The 17500-nt window shown below is 40.0% G+C and overlaps 1 protein-coding gene across 1 annotated transcript in view; it reads left to right on the top strand.

Annotated features, from left to right (window-relative positions):
* Positions 1 to 17500, top strand: part of LOC138053031 (SAM and SH3 domain-containing protein 1-like) — a 32230-nt gene that overhangs the window by 10389 nt on the left and 4341 nt on the right. Inside the window, exons 6-12 of the mRNA XM_068899711.1 lie at positions 7360 to 7405; positions 8198 to 8412; positions 8697 to 8751; positions 12229 to 12367; positions 13934 to 14046; positions 14816 to 14972; positions 17096 to 17500. The exon at positions 17096 to 17500 is cut by the window's right edge and continues 812 nt beyond it. Coding sequence (XP_068755812.1) covers positions 7360 to 7405; positions 8198 to 8412; positions 8697 to 8751; positions 12229 to 12367; positions 13934 to 14046; positions 14816 to 14972; positions 17096 to 17500 — 1130 coding nt within the window. The remainder of the gene's footprint in view (positions 1 to 7359; positions 7406 to 8197; positions 8413 to 8696; positions 8752 to 12228; positions 12368 to 13933; positions 14047 to 14815; positions 14973 to 17095) is intronic.

Genomic DNA, 17500 nt, shown 5'->3' with positions numbered 1-17500 from the left:
CTACCTGCAAGGGAAGACACAAAAATGGCAACAGATTCCAATGATCAAACAGTGCAAACTGTACTTACCCTAACCCAAAGGGTGAAGCTATATCGAAGGCGAGGGTCGAGCACATGCGTTTAGGGGACAGCGGTCGAAGAGTGTAGCTCGTCTTATAAGCTACATGTTTTACCAATACAGAAACAAACCTAAAACACCTGTCAGATTGTTTCCGGACTCTAAATTTTTCGTTTATTACACAAGTTTGACCGTCAAAGTTAGGTATTAAACAACTTTGACGGTCAAACTTGTGTATTACACAACTTTAACCGTCACTTTTGGCGGTCAAAGTTGTGTAATACACAAGTTTGACCGTCAATATAGTTTACGTCATAGAAAGTGCGGCGTACGGGGTTTTATGCACGAGTTGTTTGTGTCAAAAACCCGAACGAGCGAGGAACGAGCGAGTGAGGGTTTTTGACACAAACAACGAGTGAATAAAACCCCGTACAAAGCACTTTCTATGTCGTGAACTGTTTATTACACATAACATGAGAATTTTCATTAAAATAGTTTTCTGAACGCGAATTAGAAACAAAAACTCACTAACAATAGAACCAAAGGCAAATTTAATTTAATTCAATAACAAAGTACGATTTGCACGATTTGCACGAGATGCACGAGTGATTGGCATGGAAACGCCTTTACGCTTTCGTTGATTGGTTATACTTCCACATGTGAAAGAGCTGTACGCCATTCTGATTGGCTGTATAGGCCTTTTTCACATGTGAAAATAAAGCGTATAGATTTGTACAAATGAGCTTTATGGAATAAAATTCTCATGTTATGTGTAATAAAAGTTGTGTATTACACAAGTTTTACCGTCAAAGTTGTTTAATACACAACTTTGACACATGAGCTCACGGCGACAATTTTTGGACGCCGCCATTGCGAAAAAAAATATTGTAGTGAAAAACAAACTCGCAGTTTGCTCTATCTAACAGAAAATGCTTTTGCAGGACTTTCCTTTGCCTGGTCTATTCGACCCGGCAAGGATAAGGCATTAACTTTTCATTTTTGAGGAGATAATCCGCTCTGAGTCATCCGTCCAGTCGGAGTGTTAGTCATTCCGACGATGCCAGCTTTAAGGCAAGTGCGTAAATTCCTCAAATAACGTCGAAAGTGAAAAAAAAGATCAACAACAACTGATGTACGGATGCAACAGAAAACGAGAGCGTCAAAGGATGTCAACTAACTTGCGAAAACTACCTCGTTCCGTGCAAAAAAAAAAAAAAAGAAACGAACAAACAGCGAGTTACCTATCTACATGTAGTTGCTCGCAGGCGAGCGTGAGACAAAACAAAACATGCAAATTTTGAAGTCAACGCTCGACAAAATCATTTTCGTATAAGCCCTTTCGTAATGAAAGGGACCATCTAAACAGCAACATTATTTTTAAAATAACTTGTTTTTTATTCGCTGCAGCAAACTACAGCGACACTACATACACTAGGGAGTCGTTGTTCGTTTTCGGTCAGTTCAGACCATCCGTAAAATATGAAGCTGTCAATCACAGATTTGTTTACAAAGAGAGAGCTCGGCTCGTGCAAATCTTTCCAAACTTTTAAGTATGCGATCAAATGAGAAAAGTTTTGCTTAAACAAAAAAAGGCAATTGCTTAAAGAAGTAAGATCATATAATTGAGATAACGGTGTGAAAAAGGTGGTAATTAAAAACGAACGCGGTGAGCAAAGTGAATTCAGTGAATTCGACCTTGAATTCGTCTTTTTGACAGCAGAATTGAAGAAGAGTGTAAAAGTTTGAGTGATAAACATGAAAGGAAAATTTTAGCAAGAAACTTTAGACTCGGTTTGTTTCTGTGTGTGTTTTTTTTTTTTTCAATTGAAGGAACATTTACGCTTATTTTAGCTTTACTTTAATACAAGCAATCAGCTCATCCAATTTACTGCGGCTAAAATTTTATTTTTAGTCGCAAGTTAGTCATGGAATATACGCATCAAGGATGGCATGGGCAACATTAAATTTTACCTTTTGGCGTGGATAGAAAAAGGCATAGCGTAGCCAAATAAGTAACGGTCGTATCAATAAAAGAGAGGAGTTTCGGTAAAAAAACAAAGCGAAGACCAGTTAAGGGCCCATACGCACTAGGCTGAAGAAATTTGTTTGGCTCAACAAAAAAATTGTCTCCGCTAAATTTTCAATTTGCTAATCGTGGCCGCACTTGAAAACGCTTTCTTTAGGTTGTAAAATATGTATAATTGACACTCCTAACAAAAATTTGAAGTTTGATAAGGCTTGACAAAATTTGGTGAGGAAAAAAATTACTGTGCACACTCGTAGGACGGAACTGATGACAGATTTTTTCGCAAAATAAGCAAACATTTGCCCACTGCATACTAGCTCAAAACCAGTCGCATCGCAGTATGATCTGGGCGACCAAACACTCTCTCGTGATTTAAAAGCTCCATCGGAGATCAGTTAATGAGCCTTTTACTGAAATTAAAATACAATCGTTCAGTTCAGGCGTACAAAATGCGTAACAACAGCCCCAGGTATGATCGTATACCATACGTTAAGAGTTGTCTCACCACAACAGCCGTCACTTTATTGCCAAACTACCCTAAATGTATTATAGGGCATAAGCACGACAGCTACTGGTGGATTCATTCATTTTCTTCAATACTGAGATTTGGGCAGTTTCGATAGTGACTAGACAGGCCGACTTTAGCGCCAAAAACTACGATCTCATTAAATATGGCGATGTTTTTACGCGGGAAAAATGTTGATCTTACTTGTGCTTCTAGCGGTAAATTAAGGGAAAAACCGAAGAAAAAAGGTTTTGCCGGATCCTCTGGGTTTGAGGCAATAAACAGTTGTTTACCTAAAAAGGATCTCACCTCTGACCAGCTTCGCATCATCAGAGGCATCATGCGGTACTTGATTTCGATTGCAGCTGTATGAACGACAAACCTCGCCAATTTGACTTGAAGGTTGTTTAGTATGCATCTTTTTTTGGGGAGCTTCGCAAGTTGATCTCACACAAGGATCAGCGAGTAAAGCGCTATCACTTTCATAAGTGGGAAATGAGCTCAAGCCCAGCAAAAACTAGCAAACCAAGCGGGCCTTTGCAAGGAAAACTATTGCCAGATCTTGATTGACAAGTCGGGTAACATTAATCACGTGATTTGAAGTTTCCGGATATTTTAGATATTAGAGAGATAAAGCATGACGTTTACGCCCAACGGCAAACGTCGGAGTGAAATTAGGGTTTTGCCAAAGATGGAAGAACCCTGCTTGATATTAGCTCATTTCTGTCCTGTTAGCTCCATATATCAAGCAACTTCGCAAAGGAACGAGACAAGTTAAAATGAGATAATTTTCACGCTTTTATGACAAGCAGGAGCCTGCCGTTTCCCGTTTGTCGTTGGCCGTAAACGTCATGCTTAATCTCTCTATTAATTAAGAAGTAAACGCTTGAGGCGGGGTAATTGATTTTAAAAAGAAAAGTTTGTAGCTTAAAAAAAAAAATTCTTCGACATTCCTTTGAGAAATGCTTTTGTTTTCTATCATTCACGAGCTGGTTTGGAGGAGGGAGGGTTAGCGGAAAATTCGGAGTTGCCTGGTTTTTTGGGGGTGTTCAGAAGGGTCTTTGAGGGATTTTAGAGAATGAAAATGAAAATGAAAATACCCAGATATATTCTTAAAGCATTTTCTAGATATTTGTACCCTAATCCTCACTGAAATGTCTTTCTTTCTGTTGTTAGACCGCCTAAGTCATAGATTTACGCAGTCAGAAGAGATCAATGTGTGTTTCAATGGTAGCCGTCATAGAAAGTGGTAGAGGAGATGCGACTTTCTGATAACCTCTGAAGTTGCAGACGAGGCAGGCACTCAGGCAGACAGAATGTGTGCACCAGCCAACTTTGACATAAAATATAAGGGCTCTGTCACGGCACTAATCAATACTCATTATTACGTTAATTGCGACGAAGGCCTTTAATTATGCGCAGCTTAGTCCATGAAAACAGGCAATGCGCTCGGGGGTTTTCAAGAGTTTTTGACAGGCATACTAAGTTCTAAGTTAACAGTTGCACCCAGTTTGGACGGAAAAGCTGTAAAAGTGCCGTGACAGAGCCCTTATATTTTATGTCAAAGTTGGGTGGTGCACACATTCTGTCTGCCTGAGTGCCTTATTAATATCTAAAATATCCGGAAACTTCAAATCACGTGATTAATGTTACCCGACTTGTCAATCAAGATCTGGCAATAGTTTTCCTTGCAAAGGTCCGCTTGGTTCGCTAGTTTTTGCTGGGCTTGAGCTCATTTCCCACTTAAGAAAGTGATAGCGCTTTACTCGTTGATCCTTGTGTGAGATCAACTTGCGAAGCTCCCCAAAAAAAGATTCATACTATAAAACAACCTTCAAGTCAAATTGGCGAGGTTTGTCGTTCATACAGCTGCAATCGAAAACAAGTACCGCATGATGCCTCTGATGATGCGAAGCTAGTCAGAGGTGAGATCCTTTTTAGGTAAACAACTGTTTATTGCCTCAAACCCAGAGGATCCGGCAAAACCTTTTTTCTTCGGTATTTCCCTTAATTTACCGCTAGAAGCACAAGTAAGATCAACATTTTTCCCGCGTAAAAACATCGCCATATTTAATGAGATCGTAGTTTTTGGCGCTAAAGTCGGCCTGTCTAGTCACTATCGAAACTGCCCAAATCTCAGTATTGAAGAAAATGAATGAATCCACCAGTAGCTGTCGTGCTTATGCCCTATAATACATTTAGGGTAGTTTGGCAATAAAGTGACGGCTGTTGTGGTGAGACAACTCTTAACGTATGGTATACGATCATACCTGGGGCTCTTGTTACGCATTTTGTACGCCTGAACTGAACGATTGTATTTTAATTTCAGTAAAAGGCTCATTAACTGATCTCCGATGGAGCTTTTAAATCACGAGAGAGTGTTTGGTCGCCCAGATCATACTGCGATGCGACTGGTTTTGAGCTCGTACGCAGTGGGCAAATGTTTGCTTATTTTGCGAAAAAATCTGCACAGTAATTTTTTTCCTCACCAAATTTTGTCAAGCCTTATCAAACTTCAAATTTTTGTTAGGAGTGTCAATTATACATATTTTACAACATAAAGAAAGCGTTTTCAAGTGCGGCCACGATTAGCAAATTGAAAATTTAGCGGAGACAATTTTTTTGTTGAGCCAAACAAATTTCTTCAGCCTAGTGCGTATGGGCCTTAACTCGTCTCCGCTTTGTTTTTTTACCGAAACTCCTCTCTTTTATTGATACGACCGTTACTTATTTGGCTACGCTATACCTTTTTCTATCCACGCCAAAAGGTAAAATTTAATGTTGCCCATGCCATCCTTGATGCGTATATTCCATGACTAACTTGCGACTAAAAATAAAATTTTAGCCGCAGTAAATTGGATGAGCTGATTGCTTGTATTAAACTAAAGCTAAAATAAGCGTAAATGTTCCTTCAATTGTAAAAAAAAAAAAAACACACACACAGAAACAAACCGAGTCTAAAGTTTCTTGCCAAAATTTTCCTTTCATGTTTATCACTCAAACGTTTACACTCGTCTTCAATTCTGCTGTCAAAAAGACGAATTCAAGGTCGAATTCACTGAATTCACTTTGCTCACCGAGTTCGTTTTTAATTACCACCTTTTTCACACCTTTATCTCAATTATATGATCTTACTTCTTTAAGCAATTGCCTTTTTTTTGTTTAAGCAAAACTTTTCTCATTTGATCGCATACTTAAAAGTTTGGAAAGATTTGCACGAGCCGAGCTCTCTCTTTGTAAACAAATCTGTGATTGACAGCTTCATTTTTTTACGGATGGTCTGAGCTGACCGAAAACGAACAACGACTCCCTAGTGTATGTAGTGTCGCTGTAGTTTGCTGCAGCGAATAAAAAACAAGTTATTTTAAAAATAATGTTGCTGTTTAGATGGTCCCTTTCATTACGAAAGGGCTTATACGAAAATGATTTTGTAGAGCGTTGACTTCAAAATTTGCATGTTTTGTTTTGTCTCACGCTCGCCTGCGAGCAACTACATGTAGATAGGTAACTCGCTGTTTGTTCGTTTCTTTTTTTTTTTTTTGCACGGAACGAGGTAGTTTTCGCAAATTAGGTGACATCCTTTGACGCTCTCGTTTTCTGTTGCATCCGTACATCAGTTGTTGTTGATCTTTTTTTTCACTTTCGACGTTGTTATTTGAGGAATTTACGCACTTGCCTTAAAGCTGGCATCGTCGGAATGACTAACACTCCGACTGGACGGATGACTCAGAGCGGATTATGTCCTCAAAAATGAAAAGTTAATGCCTTATCCTTGCCGGGTCGAATAGACCAGGCAAAGGAAAGTCCTGCAAAAGCATTTTCTGTTAGATCGAGCAAACTGCGAGTTTGTTTTTCACTACAATATTTTTTTTCGCAATGGCGGCGTCCAAAAATTGTCGCCGTGAGCTCATGTGTCAAAGTTGTGTATTAAACAACTTTGACGGTCAAACTTGTGTAATACACAACTTTGACGGTCAAACTTGTGTATTACACAACTTTGACCGCCAAAAGTGACGGTCAAAGTTGTGTAATACACAAGTTTGACCGTCTTAAGTTGTGTATTACACAAGTTTGACCGTCAAAGTTGTTTAATACACAACTTTGACGGTCAAACTTGTGTAATAAACGAAAAATTTAGAGTCCGGAAACAATCTGACAGGTGTTCTAACCTTAGGCCTTATTATACCTAAACAAGGGGTTTTAGGCTTAAGGTTAGCTGTAATGGTGTATTGGTAAAACATGTTGCTTACAGGTCGCTTACAAGACATACTACACTCTTCGACCACTGCCCCATAAATGCGTGTGCTTGATCCTCAATCAGCGTCTTCTATATAGCCTCACCCTAATTCAAACCTCTACAGTAATTGCTAATTGATAGGATGAGACTTACAGATACATGAATGATGGAAAGTTTTTTGGCAACAGGCAACAGGCAAAAGGACAAGTGAAGAATCTGCGTCCTTGGCAGGAATTGAACATACATGTACAACCTCTGTAACAATGGTCTGATGCTCTACCCATTGAGCTATTAGAACTCCTAGGGAGGAGCGAGTTGTTTATCTAGGTCCTGAGTGGACCATGTGTCCCACTATCTGCAAGCTCAATGGGTTGAGCATCCGACGGGTGTTATGGAGGTCGTAGATTCCATTCCTGCCTAGGACTGTGATTTTTCATTTGTCCTTTGCCGGTTGACAAGCAACTTGTTTCAGAAGATGAGACTTCGCATCAATTCAGATCAATTAAACTCTTAACCATAACTGATTGTATTTAGATATGAAGAGGATTGCAGCAAAGGGGATTATATAAAAGCTGGCAAAGTAAGTACTTTTATCTCTTACGATTTGATGCCTCATAATAATATTAATGGTACGTGTACATGACTTTGTACGTCTGCCACTCTGGTCACTGCTGCTGCTGTCTATTGTTTGCCATCCATGGACTTTTGCTTCTACTTACTTGTGCTATAGTTTACACTGTAGGTTTGATTCTCAGACTCGGAAATATACTCATGTCCCACCACATATTCAGGTGACATGATTGTATTCGTAATTAGTAGTATTTATCTAAATCAAAGAATGACCATTACATGTACATGTATTACTGTAATTTAAGTATGAAAAGTGAGTTCACCTATGATACATCACGCTTTTATTTCACAAGTCAGAATATACTGCTCGCCATCCAAATCTTGCGCTAACATTGTGAAATATTGTTATACGAGTTTTTGTGTAGGAGGGCAAATCCCTATAAAAAAAGTTTCAGGTGGCTCCAACAAAATTTGAATGCATGAGCACTGCAATGCCGGTGCAATGCTCTACCAACTGAGGTATGAAGCCACTTATTTGGATCAGGTCAGTTTGTTGGGCACCTGCGTAACAAATGTTGTGGATTCGAATCCGGTCAGAGCGACCTGAATTTTTCAGGTGTCTGTTAGAGACTATTGCGTAGTGTGCTGATGACTTCTCAGATTTGTTTAAATGCTGCACTTCAAATGTACTGGTACCTTCATTTCAATGAGCAGATTAATTTATTATTTTTTTGGATTCTGTGTTTTAAAGTTTGCATACTAAGGAGTGATAACGTTGTTCATTTTGTTTTTCCTTGGGCAGGATGACGTCCAAAATGATGATGAAAAGTCCGAAAGCAAACCAAAGTTAAAGCGTGGATTATTTGGAAAGAGCACAAAGAGAAAGTCCGGCAGTCGGCCTTCATCAGAAGTTATTGCTTGTGAAATGACCATGAGTGAAGATGATAGAATCAACTTGATGAGAAGCGTTAAAAGTGGAGATCTGACTGTTGACGAAGCACTCAAGAGGTTTATAAGGTTAGAAAATTACCAATAAAATTACTTTTTTCAGTATAATTTATTGGTAAACAAGATTCGATGTATTGGATTGCTATGGAGCCTCAGACGTAAAGAACCTCTTTCTTTTTGTTTTGGGTCAACACTCGTTAATTTTCTTGAAAATTCTACCTGAGTAAGTTTTAGTTCCTTAATAGGTTTGAGGTTATTCCATTTATCCCATTCCAGCTGGTGTAACTGAGAGGTCAATGACTATTCCTGCCTGTTATGTTTATTAATTTTATTATGTTATGTTATATGTTTAGCTATGAAGAGAAACACAAGAAATCAGACTCAGATGACAGTACTGTTCCTGTCAAGGTATGAAAGTTAATAAAATTAATACATTGATCAATGATTAAAATAACAGATACGAAATGTTACCAAGAAAGGCATCACTTCCTGTTCATCATCATCATCATCATCATCATCATCATCATCATCATTTAATCAAAACGCGTTTTTCTATTGAGTATCAGGAGATCTAGAATATATTTAGGCTATTTTCAGACTATTTACCTTGAAAACACTCTAGTATTTCCACGCTTTCAGCGAACAACTTGTCGATTGGGTTACACAATAATTATTCGTGACTGATACAGACTATTTAGAAATACATAACGTACATTAGAGGCTCGCTAGGTTTTCTGGGGCAATTTCCTCGGGTGGTTTTGTTTAGCACATTCGATTGCTTCAACAAACATAAAATCAGTTTTAAATAGGTTCTAAACTTCAGTCAATAATATAAAAATCATTCGAAGTAAAATGTAGAGGTAAGTCAGCCATGACAGCAGGAATTTCAATCGAAGTTCGATTGGAAGACCGTCGAGGAGTATACCCAGCGAGGGCGACGGCAAGAAGATTCGCAGAGCAGAAGAGAGAGCTGAGAAGGCTTTGAGTAGACAAGGAGAACACGATGTTTGCAAGATTGCGCAATCCCGCACAATTTCCCGCACAATTGACTTTTTTTCCCGCACAATTGGCCTCCAAAATAGCGCACAATTTTAATTTTTTTCCCGCACCCTGTCAGAAGGCCTGCAATAATAATAATAATAATAATAATAATAATAATAATAATAATAATAATAATAATAATAATAATAATAATAATAATAAAAGTGTTATTTACATACAATAAATTACAATGTTGCTGATGTGGTCATGTTACAATAAAGTTACAATAAAAATTACAGTAGTAATAAAAACTACAAATACATGATTCAAATACAAAAGTAATAATCGTGAACAAACCAGTTGGCTATTTACAAGTGCATCCGAGGAGTTGAGCCTGGGAACACTCAGAACAATTAGTGGCGAGAGCAGGACTTGAACCAGGGACCTCCAGATCTCTCAAGCCTACATTAGTTGAGACAGTTCCTAACAGAGCACACTGGCAACGACACATTCATTGTTTGCAAAGAAAACTTGCCCAGAAAGTACGTTTTCGGGATACCCCTTCCTCCCCCACCTCCCCCACCCTAATCAATGTTGTACCGCTGTCGACAAGGCTCGTAGAAAACAGAAAAACACAACATTGTCCCGGGGGTGCGGGGGAGGGGGCCATTTGCGCCACCGAGCTTGAAATCGACTCTAAAGGATAAGAGTGTCTCAACAATTTTGACGCCGATTGTCTATATGAAAAAACTTTGTATGAAGTGTAATGACGACTTCTGATAAGCGTTTTTTTTGCATTAATATATGAAATATACACATTTCAATAGCGTTTATGCGTTGTCATGTCATATAGGGATCAGGACATATATTAAATCACCTTTTTCTTTATTACGGTGATGTAGCAGTCACTGGTATGATTGCAGACATTTCAGTGTCGAACATGGTTTTCACACAGAACATTTCTAACGAGATAAGGGCATGTATACGGTTGCCATAAGGGCATGTATACGCTTGCAATCTATTTGCGAAGGGCGGAAAGTGAATGATATTGTCAGGGGAAGTGATATCTCACGGGCTTCGATGTACCGCATTCGAAAAAAAGAGAAATTTTAACGCAAGTAATCACTACCGAGAACGTCAATTACAACGGCCAAAATGTGGATGTCGAACGCGCAGCGAAGTTAAGTTCACGCCAGAAACGCTTATTATTGAGAGAAAGGACATCGTACTAAATAATGACAATTTCAAGACGATTTGTGCAGTGTTTTGGATTTGACATACCTTGAAATAAAGTGATACTTTCGGAACATTGCGTGACGTTTAGCATTCCCTTTTGAAAGTCACCATACATAATTCCATTTCAACTTGTTACAAGGGATATGACCCATAAAAAAGAGGGAAATAATTATAAATAGCAAAGACAGTTTATAACTCCTGGGACAAAAAAAGAGCAGCAAACAGTGCTGTACTCTGATTTTAGGAACTCCGCGGAGGAGTGGCCACGAGTAACCACGAGTAACCATAATTAACAAGTAGAATAATTACATTATCTTTTTATAATAATCTTGTGGTTACTCGTGGTTACTCGTGGTAAATGAGAAAATATTGTTTCTTTACTCCCAAAAACATTAATTTCCCACCAAAACCCGCTCTGCAAAGCATCTGCGACAAGGTGGAAAGTCTTTTTGCACCGACATAGCAATTTGAGCGTGGAAAGTAAATGTGTTCCCCGGCTGTAACAGCCACCATGTCTGTTTCGCGTTCATCTGCGACACCACTTCGACCAACAAAATCGGCTTCTTCTGATGAATTGGAGTTAGAGGCATAACCCTTTAAAAAATCCATACTTTAACCTACTCACAAATAGCGTATTAAAGAAGGCAAAAGTGAACAGGCCCTTTGCACTTACGTCACAGTCTTCGCTTCGCACAGGACAACGCATTTTTCACACTCGGAAACGAGAATAATAAACTATCCGAAATTTTTTAGACCTGTAAAAAGTCCTTCACTCATGTGGTCATATTGACGGACAGACTGGACTATAGGTGCCCGTATAAAGGAAGTTTTCTGAAACAGACAATCGGCGACAAAATTAGTTCAGACAGTTCCTAACAGAGCACACTGGCAACGACACATTCGTTGTTTGCAAAGAAAACTTGTCCAGAAAGTACGTTTTCGGGATACCCCTCCCTCCCCCACCCTAATCAATGTTGCACCGCTGTCGACAAGGCTCGTAGAAAACAGAAAAACACAACATTGTCCCGGGGGTGCGGGGGAGGGGGCCATTTGCGCCACCGAGCTTGAAATCGACTCTAAAGGATAAGAGTGTCTCAACAATTTTGACGCCGATTGTAGCTCCCTAACCACTTGGCTATGCTGCCTCCCTCCCTGACTCAAAAGTAATGCCAACCCTTATACATGTATTACCTAGTCCTCACTTTTATTTCTTTTGGTGACAAATGATTTGCACATAGCACCACGCTGTAAACTCTGTAAGTATATTGACGATGTAGCCTTCTCTGGAACTATACAGCGAGGTTCGCAAAGCATGTTGGCGTTCCGTCATGACCTAGTGAAAACCACTTTCAACTACACCCCACCAAGTCAAAGGAACTCAGATTTGACACAAAACTATTGAACTTCTAACTTCCACCTTTGAGAGATACATTAAATGTACCAAGTACAACCTGGCTTGGCGTAGGAAGTTTGATTGGTGGAAGCCAAAATGCAGTTTGGCCATTGGCGCTCAAAGATGAGATTCCACAGAATTGTGAAAATCGCAGTGATTCTAAATACTGTTATTATCTTTTGGTCAGTAGCAAAATGCATGTACAAGCTACATGTAGTGGAAGAAGTACCTGAAAACTGCTGCATTATTTTCTTCTTTTCTTTTTGCCTTTACAGCAATCCCCCAGATTACCTAAGTCAGTCAGTCGATTTTCTCGCATTAGCATCAAGAGGGTGTCTGGTGTCTTCTCGTCATCAGTATTGTCTGGTAGTAATAGTAGCGGCGAAGCAAACTCTGTCTTTTACACCAGTTCAGGTATGTTATTGATCTTAATATGTGTTGCTAGCATGTATTTTTTTTCTTATTTTTATCTAAGCATCCATTTTAACAGAGCAAGCCGGTCTAAATGCAGTGCTGATAAAACAAAACTTAAAATCTGAGACGATGCGTGGAGAAAAAAATAGGGGAAAATCCCACAGCCTGCCCCTGTCTGGCCTCATAGAGACAACAGTGATCTGATTAGAAGGTTGTGGGTTTGATTCCGACCCTGCCTGAACGAGTGAGTTTAACGATCCTTCACCACGAGTGAGTAATATGAATCGTACAAACGAGCCAACCATGAAGTAACTTGTTTATTATATAAGTACAGAAATCATAAAGTTAATGAGGTAAGTGTTAATCGAGAGGCTATCAAACTAAAGATCGTTAACGAAAGTCCCAAACAAATAGCAAAATATTTTTTAAATAAAAGGAATCTTCACCTTCCATACACGTACCTTGCTTGAGCACTTTTAAAACTCTGAAGTATTTTGTTGAGAAAACTAAGCAATAAAAGATCAAAAACTATGAAAACCATACACCAGCCGGCCACCATGTTTACAAATTTTACTCCCGCTGTTGGTGCACAGGCCACTGACGCCAAGTTCAACATAATATTAGCCAATCAAAAAGCTGATACGATAATTTTTCACTAGTAAAAAAAAATCGTCTGACCAATCAAAAGGCTGATACGACAATTTGTCACAAGTGAAAACATTGTATGTCATTCTTATTTCATCACGGAAATGTACGTAAATCTCTATGCTTATGTAATAATAGGTGCTACTGCTTACACTCTATACTTATATTTAGTGACATGTGGTTAACTTGGTTCCACACACCTAAATTAGGCTTGCTCATGTAAGAGAGGTAACTTAAGATTAGAGTACACGAGTAAGGGTGTTAAATTCTGAGCATGCTTAAATAAGACGGAATTGACCTAAAAACCCTATGTGGGTACTCAACTAAAAACCATTTCCTAGGATTGCATTCAAATGAAAAGTCTCCTTGCACCAACCACCCATATTGTAATCATTCATGATATGTGACTGGTAGTATGGGAAAGGGAAGGTGTAGGTGATCATGTCCACGTGTTGTATACATGCTATTGCAGAAATGGTGCACATTCTTAAGAATTTAATTGGAAAGGAAAGTGGTGCCATGTCGCAGATTCATCCATAGACATTCCCCGAGACCCTTCGAGTCTGGGCCAGCCAAGCAGTGGTTTCAGTTTCAAAAGAGTTATCTAGAACCTTTTGTTATCTTGACAAACGAGAGTCAAACCCCATTGCAATCTATTCTCTTGACTCTTCTGGGTTGGTGTTGACTGTAAAGTGTGTGCATGAAATTTGACTTATCATTTTTGCTTCCCATTGGCTTTTCTGATGGCCCACAAGACTTATAAGCCAATCACCAAGGACAGCAAAATTGGTGTAGTCACTGTCATCAGTTGATGATAAATTGCAAACTGCTCTACTGCCGGAAGAAGACCAGTAGTAATCTGTTCAAACAATGCAAACTCATCATTAGTCATCATGCTTTACTTTATCATCTTTGTCGTAGATGACCCTGCAAATACAGATGGTAGGAGTGTCAATGGCAGTGTGAGTTCCGGAGATGAAGTTGTGGGTACAGACTCTCCAGTCGCATCTCCAAAGACAGGCTTGGCAAATCAGGTAAAACCTGTAACAAATTAAGTTTACAGGCAGTAGGTTTTTAGTGATTGACGAATTTGTTCCCTATCCTAACTCACCAGTGAGTTCGGACTCTGGTCGTCCCTGTCTTTTATGATTACCCACAGCAATAATTTAGTGTGTTTAGCTTCACTTGCAAATAGTCTTTGTCATGTAATCAGTCTCCCAAGGAAGTCAGTCTTTAAGCTAGTCTGCAGGCCAGTCTTTCAGTTTCTTGCATCAAAGATTTGGGAATCTGTTCCCCTTAAAATTCATATCCAAGTCTTGCAGTACTTTTAGGAAAGGGTTCAAAATGTTTTCTTTTCAAAAATCAAACTTTATATCTGTTGATACTGTATCGTTAGCATCTAAGCGCTCATCCCTTCCAAGATCGACTTTGGTTTTTAATCTGCTTGTAGTAATTTAAACTGTTTGTTTTGTTTTTTGGCTTGATTTTTGCTGATTATTGCTACTAAAATGTGCAAAACTGCTGTATGAGATGTGTAGTACAGTGCAGTACTAGCTCTTTACTCCCCTGGGGGCTTTTTAGGGCTAATTTACATGGTTGTGAGGGGTAGGTGGGGTGGGGGGGGGGGGGGGGGGTCTCTTATCCTGCTTGTTATGCAGTGCACAATCATCGGCTGGGGATGCCACGCTTCAAAACAAAGCCAGGCTGCACCATTATCGCACCTTCTCAGACAGTGATTGAGCTCAGTTGGTTGAATAGATTTTATTGATGTTTACACAACGGTGTGTTGTTCTTTCACTTTAGTCGCAGCACAGTTCTTCCAGCAGTGTGGATAGTGTGGGGAAGACTGACGATAAGGCTGTTGTTCGTAACGCACAACACCAGCCACTTAACTTTTTGTCGGAAATGAAGGTGGTGCTGGAAAAACAAGCAAGACCTGAGGGTACTGGCAATTCCGAAGGTAAACAGTGCTTTCTTTATATCCATTTCCATTCAACTTAGGTTTTCCGTGGTCACTGGTCAAATTACCATAAATTTCACAATGTCAGCGTGAATTCACATGTTAACGGCAAGTAGACCAATTTCGATATAATTATTAAAATTTAGTCCGAAACAAAAGACATCATCTCGAGGCTCTGGGGAATATTATATTCCCCAGAGCCTCGAGATGATGCCTTTTGTTTTGGACTGAATTTTATGTATCGAAAGTGGGCTATTCATTGTTTCATTCATCCACGAAAACTTGCCACATTATTGACTGTACTATAGTGAAGATATCGTTGACGTCACCAATTGTAATTTAATGTGCCAACTACAGCTTCATTGGCTGTCGAAACAAATGGTCTTTTGTTCCTGTGGTTGGCACGTTTGAATAACAAAAACAATTTTTGCAAACAGATATCTTCCCTATCATTGCAAAGGGGCTGTAATTCGCCCTTGTCACACGGAGACCAAAAAGCTTTGTTTTACCACGCCAAGCCTCACCCCCATGGTTTCCACTGCGAGGCTTGGCGTGGTAAAACAAAGCTGTTTTGGTGTCCTGGGACAATATGGCCGCCGTGTGACGCGAATTGCTAGTAGCTTTATCAGAAGCTGTGTGCCTGGCTCTCTTGATTCTGCTCCGTAATTGGCGGGCTATCTAAAGTTGACCGCGGGCTCCAACACATTCCCGTTCCCAGATCCCATCCTTTCTCGTAGCTGGTGGAGCCTTCGCACGAGAAAACTAAGGACTCTGGAGACATAAAATTCTATTTTTTTCATTGGTCAGGTGGCGAACAATAAAATTCTATACAGGAAGTAAAAATGGCCGATCTGGCGCAATGGGGGTCAGCTGGAGCGAAGCCGGTCGGAAAAATGATCAGTGTCTTTGTTCAAAACTGCGATATTACATAATGCTTCTTTCTGTTCGAGTCGGAAGGAGACATTCTCCAAGTTTCATAAAGAGACTCTTCGAATGTCTTGCTTCTGGGCGCCGCCATGTTTAGCACTATTGACGACTCATATATGAACCCCGGAAGTCCTAGAATCTTAGAATGCAAATCCTGGACGCTTTCCTTTAGTACGGTAAATCCGATTGATCGGGTGGTAAATCAAATGGAACAGACTTTTCCACTGAAGCGTTTTTCGGAGAAAAGGAATATCTTCAGAGATATTCCTCTTTTCTCGGTTTTCCTGGAATGATCTTGCCTGCGAGCAGGCCCTCCGAGGGACTGGGGTTGGGGGTGCTCCCACCGCAGAGAGAGAGCCTGGTGACAGGCTGAGAATGATCGGAAAATCCTGTTCCATTTGCTTTGCCGCGATGGTACAATGCTCCTCGAAAAAAGAAAAAAAAACATGGCGGACCCCATGGGCCTTGCGGGCTTCAGTCAGTTCACGCGAATGCTTTTATACCTCGTAGCGGCAAGACTGTAGGTGAGAAATACTACTTATGAAGTTATGATGGAAAATCTGGCAGCCATGTTTGTTATTCTAAATGATTAGTATCCAGTCTCTTGAGAAAAAAAAAGAAAAAGGAAGTCTCAAAAGGAACGTACTCGTCCCGTTCCATAGTTTGATTGAAGAAATTTGTTCTGTTCCTTTAAGCAGAAAATTCTTCCCGGTTTTTCCATACAAAAGGTAAGCGCCCCCTATGTCTGCAGAGCCCTACCGGCCAAGAGAAACGATGGGATCTGGGCACGATGATAGTTATCTTCAACTTGTCAACGTGTAGAGGTCTGGTAATGACTATTCCCGAGAGTTACCCCGTTTCAATCGAAAACGGCTGGAAAAGTGTTCTATTGGAAAACCTAAACCTCTTCGACCTAACACGACCACAGCCTTGCCAATCAGCAACATGGCAACTGACTTGACTAGACACACCAATAACATCACGTTTCTACCACCCAATCAGGTCAAGGACCAGAGGGGTTTATATTATGCACTGACATTACACACTTGTTTCTATGGATGACTCTGTTCAGGTTGCTAAAATGTCAGTCAATTTCACCAATAACAGTCCCTCTTAGGACTACATCCACCAGGACGATCTTTCGTCAAGTTTTGATTCTACTTGGCATAAAATCTTTTTTTTTTTTTCCCCACAAGGTGCAGTACGTCACAATAGCAGGCCTCCTCCTCCACCACCTACGAAAACACCTTCGGCTTCTTCCATGGAAACACAAACAGTTGTCCCCTCTCGAAATCCTGATAGCTCTTCCAAGAGGACACCGCCACAGATTCCTCATAGGTTACCTCCCCCTGTACCATCGCGATTGGTTCGAAAGAATTCAAACAATGAAGCAAAGGATAGTGAGATAAACATTTCTGAACCTGGAACAGACGCCGAGCGTCCGGACACTGAAATGTCTGATAAAACGTCGGTTGAAACTAATTCTCTACTAGAGCCTGGGAAATTAGAAGCTGAACCGAAGGGCGTTGCGTTAAGAAGGCCTAAGAAACCACCACCTTTACCTCCGCGCCCTTTAAGTACAAGCTTTCGTGAAGGAACGA

This window comes from Montipora capricornis, chromosome 6, assembly GCF_036669925.1.
Source record: "Montipora capricornis isolate CH-2021 chromosome 6, ASM3666992v2, whole genome shotgun sequence".
NCBI lineage: Eukaryota > Metazoa > Cnidaria > Anthozoa > Scleractinia > Acroporidae > Montipora > Montipora capricornis.
Note: the sequence above shows the minus strand (reverse complement) of the source record. Positions and strands in the feature narration are given on the sequence as shown.